We start from the raw sequence: 21,362 nt of genomic DNA on the forward strand, positions 1-21,362 counted from the left end.
CATGCAGAGGCCTGACCTGAAAGCACTTTCAATGGAAACGCATTACCATTCTCTGCATGGACTCTTGCACGGACATCCTTGGTGACCAGGTCCCAGCCGAGAGATGGTCAGCAGAACGCTGTGGTTTTGGCCACGACGCAATGCGCTTCACCTACACCAAGAACACCTCTGGCATCCTGCCAGGCCACACCAATATATGACAATCAGAGTGGGATGGCAGTGTCCATTCATTGATAGGCTGCCCATGACAGACTGTGCATCTGAAAAGAAGAGTCAAGTCTCTGGGAAGCAAACACTTTTAATTGCATATTGATTACTTATGTCCCGTGAAACATTTCTTAGTAATGTGATGAACACAGGCTACGACTTGCAATGAATTAATTTTTTCAGGCACACTGACCACTGGAATCAACATCACTTTGCCAAAATGATAATTACAACAGGGCCACTTTAATTCCTGCACTCCACTGAGAGTAGTGTAAAACACACATTAAAGGGGTTAGACAATTAGCATTTCAGTGCTTGAAGCAAAAGTGGTAAATTACAATCCCTTAGTTGCCTAAGTCTGCTCGACACATCCTTGTGCTCTAGCAATAAATTCAATTCAGCCCTTTCAAAAGGTCATGAAAAAATCATGGGAAACAAACAATTTTTTTCAAATGTCCACAGGAAACCATTTTCGTATTGCATGCTGTTGCAATTTTTCTGTAAGAAGGCTTTGGTGGTCCTCGTTCAGACTGGCGTAATGGGTGCAGGGAGGCATCTGCAGCTTTGTTCTCCGTCTGTCAGTAACAGTCCCAGTGTGAAAAGATGGCTAGGCCCCCTCCCTGTTCTCCGGCACAGCCTTCTGCCTGCTGATTTCCCACGTGGAGTTTGTGCCTCTGTCCTGAAAGGATAAGACACCAGCCTGCTGAAGATACTATGGTATCTGGTACTATGGTATACTATGGTATACTATGGTATGGTATTGCCTGACACACAAGCATTTATATAATCTTTATATGGCCTTTGTGCTGCTCTTTCTGAGAATGGGGAATAACGACTGTAAAGAGTACTCCTCCCCTGAGCTGGATTGGTCATGTCTGGATCAAGTATGCTCTGTGCAGCATTGGTCATATCTGGTTCCAAAGTACTCTGTGGAGCACCGGTCATGTCTTGGAACAGTGTACTCTGTGGAACATTTGTCATGTCTGGTTCTAGTGTAATCAGTGGAGCACTGGTCATGTCTTAGTACAGTGTACTCTGGAGCGTTGGTCATGTCTGGGTCCAGTGGGTGGGGTGATCTGGGGTGCCCTCATGTTTAGGGAGAATACTCAATGTAAGTATATATTTTCATTTAGCACACAGAGGATTCAGGTTCATCCCTGAGCTGCACTATAAACACTAACAGGATTAATCTTGGATTAGAGGCCCAGCGAGTGGATCTGACCTTAGACTGTTACTGATGTCTGTTAGTAGGCAGTGTGTGCCATCATTTAGCATTTGGTGACATCATCTTTTCCTCTGATCCTATTCAGGCAAGAAGGTTTGAAGCCTGGAGGCAACATGAACCGTAAAAATGGAAACAAATTACACAATCACTTTATAAAAAAGAACAGCCCACAGCTAATCGAACCACTGCATTCAGAGGCATATTTTCAGTGGGTTGTAAAATAATCTGCTTGTTTTCAAGATGAGGATAAGCCATTTGTCTAAGGCCCAATCTGTTAGCTGGTTTTCATTCCATCTGAGACATTAAGACATGTCTAAAAGAGGCTGTTAATTGAATTCTCATCAGCATCTGACATTTTTTATCAGGTGTCCTGCCAGGTCTTTGTGAAATTGTGAACAAGAAGTATAGAGTAACCACACTGAATGAGCAAAAATCAAATATTGCAGCTAGTCTGAAGTTACACTGCAGAACTGCTGGAGAATAAAATGGTGATTGAGGGTGGGAACTAAAACAGCAAAAATGCAGCATGCAGTGAGTGTCAGCATCTGTCTCAGACAAATGTACAGCTGCAAGATTCTGTGCTACAGAAATTAGTAAATTGCAACCTATGAGTAGTAATACATGAAAGAAAATTCATTTATTAATATTTGTTTACTTCATTCCATATGTAATAGAAATTGGTATTCAACTGAATGGAACAATTTAGTAGTTGGTCAATTAACTATCAGGACCAAGAATAATTCCTTGAAGAACTAATTAAACAGAACCGAAACCCTAATATTATGTAAAGTGGATATCTGTTTATAAGCAAACAAACCTGTAACTGTCAAATGTTCAGTACAGGTCAGTATTCATTTAACAGTCCAATGAAACTTAATTCACTGAAAGCAACTACAGAGTGTACTGTCAGACAGACTCACTGGTCTAAACCGTAGCCAGACATGAGGTGTGAATTTTGGGATTTAATGTCAGACCCATAGTTTTTTAAGGCATCAAAAGAGTGAAGGTTGAGCTACTCTCTTCATTTTCCCTTAATTACAGGGCATTATCACTGAAAAGAATCCCAATGTTGATGTTTGTTACGCACCGCTCCCCTTACTCCTGTCTCCTCCCTGTTTTTCAGACGCTAGGTGACAGGTGGATGCATTGAGGTGGGCGGAGCCAAAAGTTTAAATGATCGCGACAGAGAGCTCATCTCTCTCTGGAGGCGGATGCACCACTCCAGCTCCAGTGTTTTGTTTTGTTATTTCTTTTGGGTCTTCTTTTTTCCCCTTTGTTCTTGTGTCATTTATTCATAAGTGTAGTGGTATGTTTTTATTTTCTTTACGGTATGGAATGGGACCTGGCGCTCTTTGAATGCACAGCCGCCCATCAGGAACAGTGAGGTGCTCCTGCCGTTCACAGCCCTGGGGTCGCGCTGTGAGTAGGTGCGAGGAATCGCTTAACCTCCCTGCCAGGGTTACGATTTTTCTTTGGTCTGGTTGTATTTCCTTGGTTATGTTTTTTGTTAAATCCACTACCTTTGAATGATGTAATACATACTGGTTTCATTTTCGTTGCAACAACATGCTGGGTTTTATTGTATGCATGGCCGTAACAATGTTCTGCTTATAAAACAGTTTGCTCATACTACCCTTACTCCAGCATTCCGGAACTGGACAAAAAGGGTACATGGACTATGTTCAGACTGCAGTTCAAAAGTGGCCCAATTTTTTTCCCTGATACATGACCCAGTTTGGATATTTTTAGAACTGTGTGAACAGCAAAAAACACATGAAGGTCTGTTCACACTGATACCAGGTATTACCTGCTTTCAAATATGAGTATGGACAGCTGGACAAAAATATCGGTTTGAAACAAAAATTAAGAATTGACCATTAAAAAGCCTGCAGTCTGTATGTAGCATTTGAGGCCAATTATCCAGAACTGTACACATTCTCAGTCTGAGATTAGAAAGTAGGCAGGAATAAGCATTCCACCATTCAACCATAACTTTTCAATGAAATTCCTCTTTCACTTCAAAGCTAACTATGCAGGTTGGGAACCCAGTGCTTTTCAGGGCAGAAGTGTTGCCACTTGGTAGCACTCTGACTCTGATGATAGCCTCAGTAGCGACGATCTTGTTCCAGTTCATGATTTCAGACAAACTACTGCAGACTGGACCTGAGAGACCCAGTGGAGTGAGGCCACACACACAGCCAGTACCTCCTCATTCATAATGTAATAGGGGAGTAGAAAACAACACAGTGTAGAGGTTAGACTGCTGCATTTTAAAGCAGATGACTGCGGGACAAAGTCCTTGGTAGGAAGAGGAGAGGGACTGACCTTGATGTGGATGCCCAGCGGGGCGAGGTCTCTCCGGAGGGCGTCGCAGGCCCTTAGCAGGGGCTCCCGGTCCGGGCGGGGGTGTGACCTGCGCTGGGGGGCACCCCCGGGGATGGGGTCCTCTGCAGCCAGCGCAAAGGTGCGCACCTCACTGCGGAACCTCACCATCTCCTCCACCACCACCTCCAGCATCCCGCAGGCATCAGCCACCTGGAACATCTGGGATCACAGAGAGGGGAGAGAAACCAGGCTAAAAATGCAAACAAACATACGGAGTGCTCTATTTCTCTGGAGAGATGAGACCATACATGTTTGACCCTTTCCCACGTAAGTTCTGAAATGTTTCCAACTGCCCCCCCACGTGACTTATTTTAGTTTGTGCACACCTGCTGTTCTGGAATTTGGTTATGATGTCATAATAAACACACTCTGCCCAGTGCTAGCAGCCCAGTATACTATCTAACAGGGCATGGAAGTTGGTTAATATCTCAAATATCCTTTACTAAAACTGGTTTAGTACATATAGAATTGCAGCAGATATATACCCAAACCCAGTATTCTGTATGTACACACATGGAGCAGTTAATGTGGGTATGTATTGCGCTACTCAAATATAGCTACATGAATGTGAAGTGTCTTATTTTAAAATATAATTTTAATACATAATATGATATAAATTCCCTATAGTAAATATTTGTATATTTTATTTTTTTAAATGAATAAACTCAAACTTTATCCATGGATGCATCAGTGCAATCACGCTGCTCGGTTGACCCAAATACCAAGTATACGATTGAAAAAAAAACGGAATGCCATGGTATTTGATGTATTGAAATATTTAACCACATCCAGAAAAACAGGATTTCAGTATTTTTAATAACTCACACATTATTAAGATTCTCATAGTCATCTTGCTGCATTTGCTATACTTTCTAGCATTAAATCACTGTTTCCTCAAAGCTAACGTTAGCTCGAATTTTTCTGATTTGGGAGTCAGAACTGTTATGCTGCTTATGTTGCAACTTATCTGAATCTGCATTGAAAAATAACTAATAATAACAAATAATTACAGAAAGTTCTTATTTAAAATACTGTAGCAGTGGTTTAGAACGAGTGTTGCTTTGTTGCGTCACCTGTAAATAGCCATTCTAATCTAGTGTTCTAACCACACTGGTGTAACCGTACCCTGTAGGGACCACTCTAGAATGATCACACCCGTGTGACCATATGCGCGAAAGGGTTATGGGTGTGAGAACAAAATGTGCAGCAGAATGAATAAGAGCCAGCAAGGACATGGAGGGTGGTGGGTGAGTATCTGCCTAACCTTTCTGTCCAGCACATCGACCCCCAGCACATCCAGAAATCCCCTGATGTAAGACAGGATTGCTCCAAACACTTGTGGACTCCTAGAAGAGCTGTCACCCTGAGAAGAAAACATGCAACAGAAACTCTGCTCTGTGAGAGTATATGGAGCTATCATTTGCATTGTAAATAAGAACATTTTGTAAATGAGAACCTTTCCTCAGACTTCCATTTTGTTTCATCTGTAAATCCAACTGTACCATGTTTTAGAACAGTGCTGATGAGTGACAGCAGTTCTTCCAGATCCTACAGCCGACTTAGTGAGCATGCTCCACAGCTGCTCCCCAAGGGACCAGCCTCATACTGAGCAAACAGCTGCCACTCTCCTGGCTTATGCTCTTAATGGGTTACCTTGGTGACAGCCTGAAGCTGACGGTTGCCATGGTGAATGAGGCTCATGATTGCGTTGATGGCCCTCGGTGTGTCAAAGTCATCTGTTAGCGCTGTCTGAACACTAGCTTGAGTGGCAGCTAACCTTGAGGACACAAAGAGCAGGCACTTAGAGGAAATGCTTTTAGAAGAGGGGTTAGAAATGGCTGCTATTGATATTCAAACAGTAAGAGATACTATAAAAAATACATGACCAACACTTTCAAGAGTAAATTCCCTTCATGGTTCAGTATTCTGCAAGGCATTACAGGAGTACTGATGTGTGTGTGCGTGCGAGCCGGTGTTTTATCCGAACGTGAATCGCTTGCCTGCGGTTTGATCGCTTGCCTGAAAAATGAACAAGCGAATTTCACGCCATGTCACAGCAAGTATTGTATATGCCAACGCTGCTAGCAAGTTGCTGAAGATAGGGGGCGTGGCTTCTAGCCCTACTTGAATGTGATTGGCTTTCGCCAGGCGAAATTTTCGCTCGAGTTGAACATTTTTTAAGTCAGGCGAACCGTTGCAAACTCTCATTTCGCATCGCTCGTAGTTTCGCCACGATTAACGCTACCCATTCGCCTCCTGCCATTGACTTTTCATGCATTTGCGTCGCTCGTAAATTTCGCTTCGCATTCGGTTAAAATGTAGCTTTTAATCCGCGGTTCACGTGCGTGCCGAACCGTGGGGGGTGATCCGTATGGATCACAGATCAACTACAATCCGTTACACCACTAATGTGCATTCATATGCGTGTGTGGGGATATGTGTGGTGTAGAAGTATGTATGTGTGTGTATACATGTGTATGTGTGACTGACTTTGGCAGGTGCAGTGGAGAGAGCTGGTACACAGGTTGCACAGCACCAAAGATCTCCCTGCCATGTCATTTGAGTTCACAGCACCATGTGGCCCAACTGAGAACCAACTCTCTTTAAAGGAACAACCTAGGGGAAGGAATTACATAGTCAATTAACCTTTAGGATTTTTAAATTCCTGGATTGAAAGAGCCCAACTGGGAATTTAGCCAGGCCACTGGGGAACCCCCTACCCTTTGGGATAAGTGCCATGGAATCTTTACTTATCTTTACTTACTTGCCTACTTTCAAAGAGTCAAGACCTCAGTGCAACATCTCATATGACAGACTTCATCAGTGTTATACCCGTTAAAGAGCTGGAGTTCACAGTGGTGTCAGGGGGAGGAAGGGCTTTGCCACAGGAGAGACTCCACTGGAGTTCCACTGGAGCAGGGACCCTCGCTGCCAGCTAGCATCACCAAATATGTACTTGCTTGTGTTTTTGCATTGGAGGGACTTGATGAAACGGCAAGTGTCCTCCTCCAACATAACAGACAAACTGAACTCCTCAACTCAACTACTTATACTTGAGTATAGATACAACTATACCCAATAACTCCCCTAGGGTTTCGATGCTGCGCCATCTGCTCTTGCAGTGGACAGGGAGCCAGACACAGGCAGGTCTCAGTATTCCAGAACCCCTCCAACATTCCTCTACCCTTATAGGCTTTTCATACTTCACTTAGCCCAGGGCTAAAAGCATTCTTAGAACCTTCTTAGCCCCAGGCTAAGGGAGCTGTTACCCCAGGTTAAGAAAGCTTTCACACTAGCACAATCCTGGCACATTCCAAAGTGGGCTAACCCTGACTTTAGCTTAGGGCTTGCTGGCCCTGCTCCAGAGCAGGGTTAGCCCCGAGTTTGCGGGGTTATCCCCTGAAAATCGAGTAAACACGGGGCTAAAAGCTGCCAGTGTGAAACGGGGCTAAAGTAAACAATGGACCTTGCGTCACGTTTTTGTTGTCCAATCACACTTCTTTGTCACGTCATTACAGTACGCACATGTTTACGTTGTAACTACTAGGCTGCTAACCAAAACCGGCAACATTCAGATGTTAAAGGTACCTAGCAAGCTAGCTAACTTAAAACAACATGTCCGGAAAAGACTTAAAGAGATCAAATTGGTGGCAGTCGTAAACGGGACTGTTCCTGAGTTCGTGGTCAGAAAAGTCCGTTCAAGACAAACTAGATGGAACATGCCACAACAGAAAGGTTTTCCACCATCTGTCAGCGAAGCTAACCGAGGCAGGTTTCAATAGGACGCCGGAACAACTCAAACAAAAACTAAAAAAATTAGGGTTTCAACACCACTCTCACATTAAGCCCTGCCACATAAAGCCTTTTACAGTACCCAAAAATTCACAGAACACTTTCTGTACTGAAACACTATAATCCATAATAATTTCTATAATCTACAACACTTCCTGTATTCCAGAGACCTTTCTGTATTGCAGAATTTGATTTATTCAGAATGCAGCTGCACAAGTTGTCTACAATCTACCTAAACATAGTCAAGTTACTCCCCTTCTCACCTCACTTCATTGGCTTCCTGTTATTGCTCGCATTAAGTTCAAAATCTTGGTGCTGGCATATAGGACAGTGAATGGGACATCCTTCTCATACCTACAACCTTTGATCTTCAAATCTATGTTCCATCAAAATTGCTATGCATTGCATCCACAGGGGAACTGACTGTCCTGTCTTGATGGGGTCATTCCTCTCAGAGACAATCCCTGCCTGAACTGGTCCTTCAGTGGTGGAATGAAGTCCCGACAGAGGTCAGAACAGTGGAATCCCTGGCTATCTTCCATAGCGGACTGAAGACCCACCTCTTCAGACTACATCATGGTTTCCACCTCAATCCCTTCCCGCTAACACCTGCTACCTCTAGGACTGAAGTTTATTCTACATGTAGTATTGTGATGTATTTTGGATTCTGTGTTCTGGTGTACTTGGCCTCCATTGCCTTGTCAGGTTGCAGAAGTTAAATTGTGGTAGGGCTTGAATGGTGTTGTGCTCACACTCACTAGTCTGTGAGTGTTGTTAGCCTGGTTTGACACTGTTGCTCATTTAACTTGAATGGATACACTTATGTTCTATTGTGCTGGAAATGGCTCTGGATAATAGCGTGTAATGTGATTGTAATCTAAATGCATGTAATGCAATTTCACATTCAATTAAGCTTTTGCATCACAGCATAATGGTGACAAATGATGCTCAATTAAACATCTGTAGTTCAGCTAGAGCCGAACGCTACAATCCCTCACATTGTCCAGGTCCCTCCCAGCACCATTAGCTCCAGGCCACTAACAGCGAGAACACCCACCTTTCCCAAAGCAGCCCCTCCTGCACAGTGGGGCACAGCAGCTGACCCTTCATGTAGGCCTCCGCATCGTGGGAGAAGGCAGCGATGGACGCCAGGGAGCTCCTCGCCTCGGTCATGCTGGCGTCACTATAGTCAATTGCTGGAAGAGACGGCCCCCAACAGCTCAGTAACACTGAGCAAACAGTGTGATAATGGTCCCAAAAAAATCAGTGCGTGCAGCGGAAGGTACCTGATCTGTACTTTGTCAGCAGGCAGAACATTCTGAACTCGTCGGCAGAGTAGGACTGCAGGAAATCCTTTTGGGGAGAAAGTAGTGAAGAACTCATTGATGCCATTTTCTGACTTTCTGACAGCCTAAAACTACTGACTGCATGACTGGGTACAAATAAAATCTTCTCCCACTATTCTGCCTGTGTTCAGCCTGATCTTCTATCTGTTCATTTAGATGCGCTTTTTCTCTGTACCGATTCTGCTACAGCAAATTAAAATATTAAAACTACTTTCAAAGTTTACAGGAAATGTATGTAGAAAGGTGTGGCCCTCAAATTTAGCCCTGGTAGGGTATTAACCTGTAAAAATGAAAAATGATATCTTTGACAGCATTGGAGCTTGCATTTATGTCCGACTGTAGGGTAAAGGGGTCATTGCTGTGTTGATGGTTGAGCTGAAGTACAGGATAGCTGCTGTTCAACACCGATTTGTATTTTAACTAGAATGGATAAGCTTCTTCATAACCAGCAAGTACACCATATGCACACCATATAATTGATCTTTTACTTCCTAGTGTTCAACTTGTGACCCCATTTTACTGTAACAGTTTGATGCTACTGAGCATTTTACGTACCACTTCCAGATGCTGACACCAGAGGGCAGAGTTGTAATACAGAAAATTACATTCATTTTTTTGGCCTTTTCAGGCTAGCAAAGCTGACATTCTAATTAAAACATATGCATTGGTTTTAAGCTTCTGCAACACACCATTATGGCTCATGATCTTATGCTATGATGATTAATACAATTGTCTTCTGAAGAACAAAAAAACAACAAAACTGTTACCTTTATAGTAATATAGTTTTTTAAGGATTTTGACATTTTCTCTGTGGTTCCTTTTAAACGTAGATGTCCTGTAAGACACATGCAGACAGGCACACATACTTACACAACATAATTACTTCAAGTCATCTGAATCACAGTGCAAGTTAAGTCAATGAGTCACAAAACATCATTAAACATCATTAAAAGATCAAAAGATCAAAACATTCATGATTTTCAGAAGTCTCTTTTACATATTCCCGGGAAAGAAATTGTTGAGAAAAACATGGAATGAGGTAAATGACATCAGATCACACTGCATCTATGGTACCATTCACACACAACTAGTTTCCCAAATATTTGTTAACTTTTTTATCCACCTCACTTCTGTCCCCCGTGAGCTCACAACTTGGGAACATTTTCTGGAATTTCCTTGGAGAACAGCACTGGACATTTTACCTTTCGACGGGCTTTTTAGCTCATCTCAACAAAACACCCTGGGGACTAGTTTACTTTCCCATGAGATGATTCACTTAACTAAGTCGGTTTTGAAGATGTGTATCTGAAAGCAAGCTTCAAAACTGCACATATACAAAGTACAACTGTGGATTTTTAAAAATGTAAAACAAATAAAATAAACAGTGCAACATACTTCACACAACAGAACACATTATCGTAGCAGTATTATTGCAGGTAAGCTGACTGATTTCTGATTGTCAATGTGTGCTTGTAGGACTGAACATTAACAAAGCCCCATCATTTGCTGTGAAAAACTTGGATTACGTTACATAATTGTCAGTTAGCAGACGCTCTTATCCAGAGCGACTTACATAGGTTTCAATTTTATCCACTTCTACAGCTAGATACACTATATGGACAAAAGTATTTGGCCACACCTGTTTTTCAGGGTTTGGGTTAGGCCCCTTATCTCCAGTGAAGGGCAATCTTAATGCTTCAGCATACCAAGACATTTTGGACAATGCTATGCTTCCAACTTTGTGCCAACAATTTGGGGAAAGCCCTTTCCTATTCCAACATGACTGTGCCCCAGTGCACAAAACAAGGACTACAAAGACATGGTTTGATGAGTTCGGTGTGGAAGAACTTGACTGGCCCGCACAGAGCCCTGACCTCAACCCCATCGAGCACCTTTGGGATGAACTGGAACGGAGATTGCGAGCCAGGCCTTCTCATCCAACATCACTGCCTGACCTCATAAATGCCCTACAGAATGAATGGGCACAATTTCCCACAGAAACACTCCAAAATGGTGTAATGGTCAGGCGTCCGAATACTTTTATATACTTTATAGTGTATTTACTGAGGCAATTGTGGGTTAAGTACCTTGCCCAAGGGTACAACAGCAGTGCCTCAGCAGGGAATCAAACCAGCAATTCACTCCTAAATTGCATTAGGTGCCAGGATTGCTTTCCTTTGAGAATGAAAATTTTGACAGGGTTTTGTCCTTACTGAGGGATCACCTAACTGGGGATCATCTGAACAGGTAGCTGTGTGCTGCTGAAGAAGTCTCGTCTAACACGAAGAGGAAAATATTCAGCCCTTAACCCAGCACAACTCGGACATAAAGCGCAGAATCACAGGTCTGCCATTTCTGATCACAATAAACACCATTCAGCTATATTACTGTGAGAATTTTTTAAAAGTGATGACTAGAGGATGGTAAATAAAACAGAAAACCTTAAAGCCTTAATTAGGCTGCTATATAAATGTCTGCAATTCACTGTAGTGTCATGTTATAATGTTATGTTATAAGTTACATGTTGAAACCCCTATGCTTTTGCCAAGGAACAGCTTAGATGGATAAAGTGTGAGTCAGGACAGAGCAGTCACCTCAAGTGGGATATGAGTGAAACTAAACCTGTGTGAATATTGTTTAAGGGTAGAAGTGTGTCACTGTTGGTGTGCTTAATTTTAGAATATTTAGGACACATGCAGACCAACATTATGTTCTTCATCTGCTTTGCATCATGTAGGTAGTTACATCTGCATTAAAAGCTTAAGTCCAGTCCCAACAAATGAGCCTCCTCTAATAAGTCTGGTATGGACACTTTCAGTACTTCAAATCTGAAATGTTTTCTGCTGTTTTCCAGCAGTCTCTCAACTACTTATTTCCAAAGGTCGAGGAAATGTTTCAGTTTTTTTCCAACTGGCCCTTTTCCTGGAGTTTTCTGGCCTTTCAATTCCATCTGAAAAATGCACTAACACTCCACACTTTGTGACACTTGTTAAAAAAAATTACTGTAAATAAAATGTGCTTGATTGATTGATTGGTTGGCTTCAAAGGCAATATTTATGCTTTTAACTGGAAATTTTTGAGTAAAGATTTAGTTTAAGTCATGCTAAAATAAACTGACATAAAAGTGGGTTCTTTAAATACAACACATTACGCTGTCAGAATAGAAACTATTAATCACTTCTTGGACAGACATGCAATGTATGCAGACAGTATCATAGAATCAAAGACAAATGCAAAGATTTTTCCCCAAATCAAAAGTACACAAACAAAATACCAGTGAAAGGAACAAAGAAGTGATATGAAAGCTGAGGAAAAGCCATGCTCTAGAAGCATACGGGAAGGCCACAGGAATGAATAACAGGCAGAAATGCCTTTATGCAGAGAGGTGACTGCTGTGGGGGGCATGTGAGGGCATGGCCATCTTCCGAGGCAGACTGAAGACCTACTTCTTCAGACTGCATGTCAGTTCCACTTCTATCCCCACCCCCTAACACCTGCTACTTATTGCATTTGATGCCAATTTTATGTGTAGTATTATGATGTATTATAATTTGTGTTTTAGGGACTGTTGTATAGTAGTATAGTTGTCTTTTGTCAGAGTGCATAAGTTAACTTGTTCACAAGTAAACTAGGACTTGAATAATGTTATACTCACACTCACTGGTCTGACACTGTTGCTTGTTTAAATTGAATGGTTATACTTATGTTCTACTGTGATGGAAGTCGCTCTGGATAAGACCGTCTGCTAAATCTATGTAATGTAATGTAATGTATAATGTGTCCTACCTGAATGCAGGAAGTAGTTCCCCCACTGCCCGCATTGATGGTAAGCCTCACACTGAGCAATCTCATTCTCATGGTGTGGGAAGGCCAGGTCGATGCCCCCAGAGTGGACGTCCAGCTGACTTCCAAACACAGAGCTGTGCATCACAAGGCAAAGAATGCCAACATTATGATGAATGGGATGGTGGGCATCAAAGCTATTCAAGAACGAACATGATTGCCAAATCACTATACAATTACTCTTACTGGATTCCCAAGAATTCAGTCCTACTGCATAAGTCATGTGAAGCTTTACCCATGTCCTTCCAAGAAATATGTTACATTTTCCCTGTAGATGGTGAAGCATCTGCATTTGTCATGACTCAGTTCAGACATTTTATGAGAACATCATCATTTCCTGAATATGACAATAATTAAGTTGGACCAGCTGGATAGAGGAATGTCACTTTTACCTGGGATGAGTTCTGGAAAGCCCGCAGCATACAGCCAAGCCAGCACTTTCCAACATATTCTACTGTGGCAAAATCTCCCATATATTCAGAAGCTGCCATTTCTTAATCAAATTTGCCTATACTTGAATCACTACAACACCAATATAAGTGCCAGTTTTCAAGAAAGTCACTCCCATTTCACACAGAATGAACCGAAGGCAGTTAAAAGACCATGAACATCACACTATGTCAGTCTAAAAGGAAACCACTACCTTGAGGGAATCCCCAATTTATTTATGCACCCCAGAGAGGAAACCACCACAAACTGAATGTTTCTTATGAAGTCAGTCTTAAAAGCGTGAAACAAGTGTTTGTATTATTGCTTTGTGAATTACGTGTTTTCTTTCTTCTCAGCGTACATAAACTGAAGCATGTACATACAGAACAAAGTAAGCAAGACCCACAAAACAGAATGAATGCAGAGAGAAAGAAGACTTAAATTAACAAAAAATGGAAAAGACCAAAGGAACAAAACCAGTCATCAGAACAGTAAAAAGGGAAAAGGATGGCCACACCTGGCAATGGTGGAGCATTCTATGTGCCATCCAGGTCTGCCCCTGCCCCACGGAGACTCCCAGGATGGCTCCTGTGGCTTGGCTCCTTTCCACAATGCAAAATCTCTGGGGTCCTGTTTATCTGTGCCAACTGGGGGCAAAACACTCAGGGTCACTGTCACTGCAAGTTGACATGAACAGTAGATCACTTTCAAGTTTCTGAACATAAACAAGAACTATCCAACATATCCAAATATGAAAGATTGGCTCATACTCAGGTCCTCCAAATGTACACTATGAAAATCTAAACCAGTCATTTTTTTCTTCTGGATATCTTAACTTCAGAGCACATTGTGAACCATTATGTACAATTATCAAAAACAAACAGCAACAGAAAATGAAGTAATTTTGATCAACACTTCTATGTACATCCAGGGAGGGAGGTTGTAGGTCCTCTGTTGATTTGTGGGCTTTGAAAACCCTGGTTGACTTTCCAGAATTCTTTTGGCAGCACTTTCTAATTCTTGGCAGACAAGTGTGCAAACTCTCCCCCATGTGACCTTACATCATGCCTCTTGCTGAGCCCCTTGTGAAGGAAAACACTAAAGTGTACCTAATGCAAATGCACCTGAGCCTGAAAAGGAAAATCACCTGAACACATAAACACAAGAGAACAGGGAAGCATACCTAGCTCACCAACCACTTCTCCCACCTCCACAAGCTTGCCATATCGGTGCTTGATAGACCTGATGTCAAAATACACATCCCCTGCATTGAAAAACAGCAAACGGTGCTTTATATACCTGTCAAAAAGCAGTCAAATGATGGTTTCACAGGCAGCTCCATGGGTTATTTCCCAGCCAAGGCAACGACCACCAGAGCTTAACAGCTCTAAGTATCTCCTGTATTTTTGAAGTGACATCATTCAACATGCTGACTCACCACTGCTTGTGGGGTATGCATGCCCATTTTGGATGATGCCCTGAATGAAGGCGATTATGTGAGGTATATTCTCCGTCACTCTCATGTACACCGTAGGAGGGACCACCTGGCGGAGTAAGAGCAAAGCAATGGTGGGCCAGATCACTTACCATATGTCATTCATAATGCTTAAATACATAAAAGCAAGTGTGTGAGGTGACCGTGAATTACAAAACATGGGGCAAGGTGTCAACTGTCTTAACTTTAGGGTAGGATTACAACTTTACATAGTTGCATACATCTTGATTGCAAATTACATTCTTATTTTAGTTAAAGTGATATGCACAAAGTAGAAAGATTTACACAATGTCAAAACAAGTAAAAGGTAACAAAGTAGCCCCCCACGCAATTTGGTTCACTCAGACACCCCCTCTAGAACTGTTTAATAATGCATACGAAATCGCCTTTGTAAATGGTTTGCTCCAGCAACTACAACAGAAACAGAAACTCTAACAGGTATACACAAAAACAAAAAAACATTATGGAAATGAATGTTATGGAATTACAAATGTAAATCTGATCACTCAGCCTAGATAACAAAAAAATAAAGATGTGTAGTAACATACATGGTGTGTCTGGTATTGTCTGCAATGGTGAGTGAATGAAACTAATTACAATGATTTTGGAAAAAGCATGGTGGAGAGCCACATAACAGCATGATGCTAGCAGCCTGCTAAGCAACTGTCACACTCCCACAGAGCCAACCCTCCTAAAACAGGAGTCCCACCTCATTCCCAAATCTCAGCCGGCTTTCATGGGATGATAAAATTCTATATGTATTATTATTCTAATATTTGACTATGCTCCTAGATCTAAGTGCAGCCTTCAATACTATCAATCATCTTATTCTCTTAGGCCGACTTGGCATAAGTGGAAAGGCTCTATCTTGATTCAGGTCTTATCTGTCAGAGCGACATCACTTTGCCTTTATTAACAATGAGTCTTCCAACTGCGCCAGAGTGAGACATTGAATACCACAAGGACCTGTGCTTAGACCTTTGCTTTTTTTGTACATGTTGCCTCTTGGCAATATCATCCATAAACATAGCATTAATTTCCACTGCTATGTAGACGATACCCAGTTTTACATATCGGCAAAACCTGATCCTCTCTTTTGAAAAGCATATAAAAACACTTCCAGGACTGCTTTCTTTCATTTGAGGAATAGAGCCAAAATCAGGAAAATTCTGTCAGTGCACCATGCTTAATAGTTAATCCACACTTTTTTTACATCCAGATTGGACTATTGCAATGCCCTCTTGTCAGGATGTGCTAATGCCTCCCTAAAGCCCCTTCAGTTGGTTCTGTTAGGAGACAGTCCTATGTAGCGGCACGGCATTTGATCCGGAGACAAGCAATGTGTATTAGAATACGAAGGGATGCCGCTACATCCGACCAGAGCCAAAAAGCGCCTCTTGATGATAACAGTCCGGGGAACACGGGTTCCCCATGACCATATATGGACCTCACTTCCGAAGTTTGAACCCTATGGAGCCAATCAGGTAACGAGGTTCAAGAGAGACCCAATTAGAGAGGGAGCTGAGAGAACCAATCAAAAAAGCACCCCCTTTAGTCATTGTAAGTCATATGTAAATGTACCTACTGTAACTGTATATAAAAGGAACTACATCTGAACCATACCTATTGAACTTCTGCTCCATGCTGTTGTTCCCATGGCCAGCTGTGCAAATAAACCTTCCTGCCTTCCCTACGAACATCGGATCTGCTTTTTCATCAGAATAAAACTCGCTTTGGTATTTGGGACATCTACCAACAGTTCAAAATGCAGCTGCTTGTATTCTAACTACAACAAAACACTTGAGCACATTACCCCAGTACTAGCCTCTCTCCACTGGCTACCTCTCAAATACTGCATTGATTTCAAAATACTTCTCCTTCCACAACGTACTCTACGTTCCCAAAGTGCAACACTTCTCATTGTTCCAAGAGTGGTTTAAAGTACTATAGGCAGTAGCAAGCACCATATCCCAACTTCCAGTTCAGCTATCTCGCTGCCCTACCTATCAAGCCAACTGTGTGCCAAGAACCGGACATTCCAACATTACATTTTATAATTACTCTGTTGTGTAATTACTATTGTATATATAATTCTATTGTCTTAACTACATTATACAACTTCAATATTTGCTGTAATTCTATCTGCCCAGCGCCAGCCAGAAGCAGATGGGCTCCCCCTCTGAATTGGGTTCTGCTCAAGTTTTCTTCCTGTTAGTTAGGGAGTTTTTTCTTGCCATGTTTGCCTTAGGCTTGCTCTCGGGGGGCTCAGGCCTGGTAACAATGTAAAGCTGCTTTGTGACAACTTGTGTTGTAAAAAGTGCTATATGAATAAATAAATTGAAATTAAATTAAACTGATTACATAGCTATACAGTAGTCCAAATTTTTTAGTGAGAACTTAAACTGGAAATAAGACTGTGTGACCCTATTGGTGGGTGGTATCCAGTATATGTGGTTTCTAATGTAAGGTACAGTGTTAATGCTAATCAGAAGGAGCATCTCCAGCCACTGAAATCAGGACACACAAGGTGTGATGGAGTGCCGTCACCACGGTTGAGTATGCCCTCTGACTGCCATACCAATGAGCCTGGCTCTTTGGCGTCACGGTCAAAGTGGCATGGTTGGTACCCCATAGAGCCGGGTTCAAGGCCGGGTGGGGTGACTGCTCTCACCCTTCCCTACAAATGGTGTCAGAGTGGGATGGCTTGCCGCGAGGCCATCGGAGGCGTGCCCAGTGTGTGAGCTGTATGAGGGACCCCCAGGTTTGGTTGACCCCGGTGTGTGAGGGACCCCCAGAGATGGGTGAAGCACTGGTGAGTGGGGCACCCTGGGATGGGAGAAGTACTGCAGGGGAATGCGTGAGGGACGCCTCGTTGAGAGCAGCCACCCCACCCGGCCTTGAACCCGGGTCTACAGGGTACCAACCATGCCACTTTGACCGTGACGCCAAAGAGCCAGGCTCGTTGGTATGGCAGTCAGAGGGCATACTCAACCGTGGTGACGGCACTCCGGCACACAAGGCTGCCTTATTGCATAAAATTTGCTGACTGTTCCCCCATTTTGTATTTTACTTTATCTACTAGTTAAAAAAGGAGGTTGGGGAGAGTAGACTTGCAAGACAATTATATCCTTCTGAAAGCCAAAAGCACAGAAAGAACATTTGCATCTGTCACCTTGTAAAAGATACACTATATGGACAAAAGTATTTGGTCAAACCTGTTTTTCAGGGTTTGCGTTAGGCCCCTTATCTCCAGTGAAGGGCAATCTTAATGCTTCAGCATACCAAGACATTTTGGACAATGCTATGCTTCCAACTTTGTGCCAGCAGTTTGGGGAAGGCCCTTTCCTATTCCAACATGACTGTGCCCCAGTGCACAAAACAAGGACTACAAAGACATGGTTTGATGAGTTCGGTGTGGAAGAACTTGACTGGCCCGCACAGAGCCCTGACCTCAAACCCACCTATGGGATGAACTGGAACGGAGATTGCGAGCCAGGCCTTCTCGTCCAACATCAGTGCCTGACCTCATAAATGCTCTACAGAAAGAATGGGCACAAATTCCCACAGAAACACTCCAAAATCTTGTGGAAAGCCTTCCAAGAAGAATGGAAGCTGTTATAGCTGCAAAAGGGGGACCAACTCCATATTAAAGTATATGTATTTGAATACAATGTCATTATAATGTAATGGTCAGGCATTCAAATACTTTTGTCCAAATAGTGTATATTCACATCAGGCACTCTAAAAATAAGTATGCCAGCACCTGGCTGCAAGGCAACACCTAGGGCCTAGAAAGCACATCAAAAATAAAGGACCAAAAACCTGTCAGTTTAGGACAAGGGCAGAATATGTAATTCAGGTCTGCCAGGAAACAAGAACATTGATCATGAGTACCACCAATATCTGGGTATATCTGGCATGACAAATTTATACAGACAAATCCAATGTAGTACTTTGAAGAATTTTATTAATCCAAGATGAGCACTGCAAGAAACAGAAATAACTCTTAGTAGGGGGCTGAGACAAAAAGCAAAAGTGGCACTTGGAAGACTGGACTATGAAGTATTTTCAGAAATGCGTACATTTAAGAATCTGTATCCCACACAGAGTTAAGGACGGTGCTGAAGCTAGTATCAAACATATCATCTAATGTCTGACAAACTCTCAAAGGTGACGTAAAAACTTTTTTCTGGAAAGGCTCTAATTATTAAAGTCAAATGAGGTGCTACACATGATGGAAGAGTTCAAGGTCAGTATTACACTTCCCTTTGATTTTTCACACATTCCTCACATGCAAAATTTAAAAAACTCACTATACTTGCCGAACTTGGCATGTCCACAAAAACCGAGGTGATTTTTTTAATTTCTATGATATGGTCGAATTACTTGCATCATACATTTGGCATGGGATTGCCTGTATGGTAATCAATAATATCTGCCCCACCTTTATTTATTCAAAAAGCAATCGAGCACTCACCTTCAAGGACAACATATCGTTCTTAAACTCTTCTTCATACAATCTGGCCACTACTGTAGGTGAAATGTTCTCCTGAAAATCCAACACAAATTCAATAGATCACATGTCTGACATTAAACTCGCCTAGATTTAAAAAATCCATATATTGGCCATTATATTAGAATCACTTTACCTCCAGGCTTCTTTTAATGATTTTATCATCAATGTCAGTAATGACCATGACGTGGATTACATTTATCCCAAAAACCCTGGACAAAATCCTTTGAAGGATGTCAAATCTGACATAGGAACTGGAGAGGAGGGGCAAAAGAAAAGAAGAAAGGAGATTTGTACTGACTTCACCTGAATATAAAACAAACTGCCATTTTGTGAATTTAAAGTAATGCACGAACTTCAACTCAATAAATTTTGAGATGCCATGAGGAAGATGAATGAACAAGAGCCACAGGCTAAATTAGAGGCTTGCAACTGCCCAAAAGACAGCAATATTAATGCTGTTAATCTAAAAGTGATCCTCTCAGGAGGAATTTGGTTTAAGGTGAATTAAATTATTGGCTTCCACCGGCTCTGTCACCGTGACCTGCCTCCAATACGTATCTTAAGCTTACCATGTACAGCCTACTAGTGCCACTATTGTGCATGTCCACAAAGTACATTATTCAGGCTGAGTGGAAACTTACACAGCCTACATTTTTACAGCTGGACGCGATGTGCATGGACAAGTCTGCAACAGGATTGCCCCAAAAGGAATCTAAACCAGCCACTTTAAGGTCGAAGGCCAACTGCAGTGACTCTTTTATGCAGTTGTACATGGATATATTAAGTATTTCCAAGTTAGTTACACAACAGTTACGCAATCGATTATGAAGTGCGATTTCAAATAAAAAGTATCACCACAAAAACCTGCAACAAGCTTACCAAGCGTGGCCAAGGTGAGCATGATCATAAACTGTGGGTCCACAGCTATACCTTCAAAGCGACAGAAGAGTGAATGGGTTACAATCCGTTTGCTATGCTACATACGAATATTCATACAATACTCTTATGCGTAGATTTACCAAGTAGCCGTTCCTTCTTTTGCAAGTATCAACGGTTCTTTTCGCTTCGTGAGACTGTTGAACGTCTTTATGCCTGTGTCGTAACCTTTCGGTTTTTTCCATGTCTTTTCCTCCCCGCTACAGAAATGTGCTCTCATACACTGCGTTTTTGAAGGTATCCGAATGCTACCAGACAAATAATGCCTAGCTCCATGTTTCAGCTGCAGCAGCCGCGTGTTATTTAGCCTCACACAGATCATCACGTTTTGGAGCATGAACATATTCGTGCTGTCAATTCAACAATCTACATACGGCTTTTCTGCGGAGTGACACCCAGTTACACATTTATCCAGTCCCCCCTCTCCTAGAGTGCCCTATCGTACATTTTCATATCTCCTACATAAAAGCAATATTAGGTATATTGACAGTAATACATAGACAGTACTTCTCAAGTCGTCACTGGCTAGCTGTACGCGCTTGTGTTCTTTCCTTTAACGTGTTCGTCATTTGAGCTCACAGTGGCGCCATGTACACGGAATTCCTGTCGTTTCAACACTTTCGAGGTAGGGCTGTTACAGTCACAACTGTAAAACAAGGTCTAAATCCACGTTACACCTTCTACCAAAATGGCTGGCGCACACTTCTAACCATACAAACAGAAACAAGAGGCGGGGCAAACATGACAGGAGTCTCGAACATGGCGGCAAATGTAAAACACGCGAGAGCAGCAAACCGAAGGTTGGCTCAAATTGAGTCCGCTTCTGCACACAGCTTCATAATGTTGTAATCAAGAACAGATGCAATAGACGGTATTTTGACCTTTTACCAAAGGTCACGATAGCAAGCTCTAGCTGTGGTTGCAATTAATAATCACCCTGATAACTACAACATTTATTACATTTCATACGTAACTGTAACTCAAAGCTGAGCGAAGAACGTAGATATGTGTAAATTCGAGCGACAATATACTACATTTATTTATTTGGCAGATTCGTCACTATGTGCATTTTATTTTAAACCTTTCTCCCAAAGGCGACAGAATACACGTTTTAGTTGCACCAGACAACTGTAGCTGCTCCTCGAAACACGACTAGACTCGTATTTACACTCACAAAGCTAGGTACTC

The 21,362-nt window shown here is 42.2% G+C and overlaps 1 protein-coding gene across 2 annotated transcripts; it reads right to left on the reverse strand.

Annotated features, from left to right (window-relative positions):
- Positions 1–287: 287 nt before the first annotated feature.
- cars2 (cysteinyl-tRNA synthetase 2, mitochondrial) lies at positions 288–20,898 on the reverse strand. 2 transcript variants are annotated; one of them, XM_036545910.1, is made up of 15 exons: positions 20,258–20,898; positions 20,118–20,168; positions 19,372–19,489; positions 19,200–19,271; positions 14,666–14,771; positions 14,411–14,491; positions 13,745–13,874; positions 12,742–12,875; positions 9,723–9,790; positions 8,896–8,962; positions 8,667–8,805; positions 5,471–5,594; positions 5,082–5,180; positions 3,758–3,976; positions 288–886 (listed from the first exon to the last, which is right to left on the reverse strand). In XM_036545910.1, exons 1-15 carry the CDS (start codon positions 20,515–20,517, stop codon positions 815–817), a joined length of 1,740 nt encoding a protein of 579 aa, XP_036401803.1. In that variant the 5' UTR covers positions 20,518–20,898; the 3' UTR covers positions 288–814. The 2 variants fall into 2 exon arrangements, with proteins under 2 accessions (XP_036401803.1, XP_036401804.1); XM_036545911.1 differs by lacking the exon at positions 14,411–14,491.
- Positions 20,899–21,362: the final 464 nt, after the last annotated feature.

The sequence above is a fragment of the Megalops cyprinoides genome, chromosome 14, assembly GCF_013368585.1.
Source record: "Megalops cyprinoides isolate fMegCyp1 chromosome 14, fMegCyp1.pri, whole genome shotgun sequence".
In the NCBI taxonomy this organism is placed as follows: domain Eukaryota; kingdom Metazoa; phylum Chordata; class Actinopteri; order Elopiformes; family Megalopidae; genus Megalops; species Megalops cyprinoides.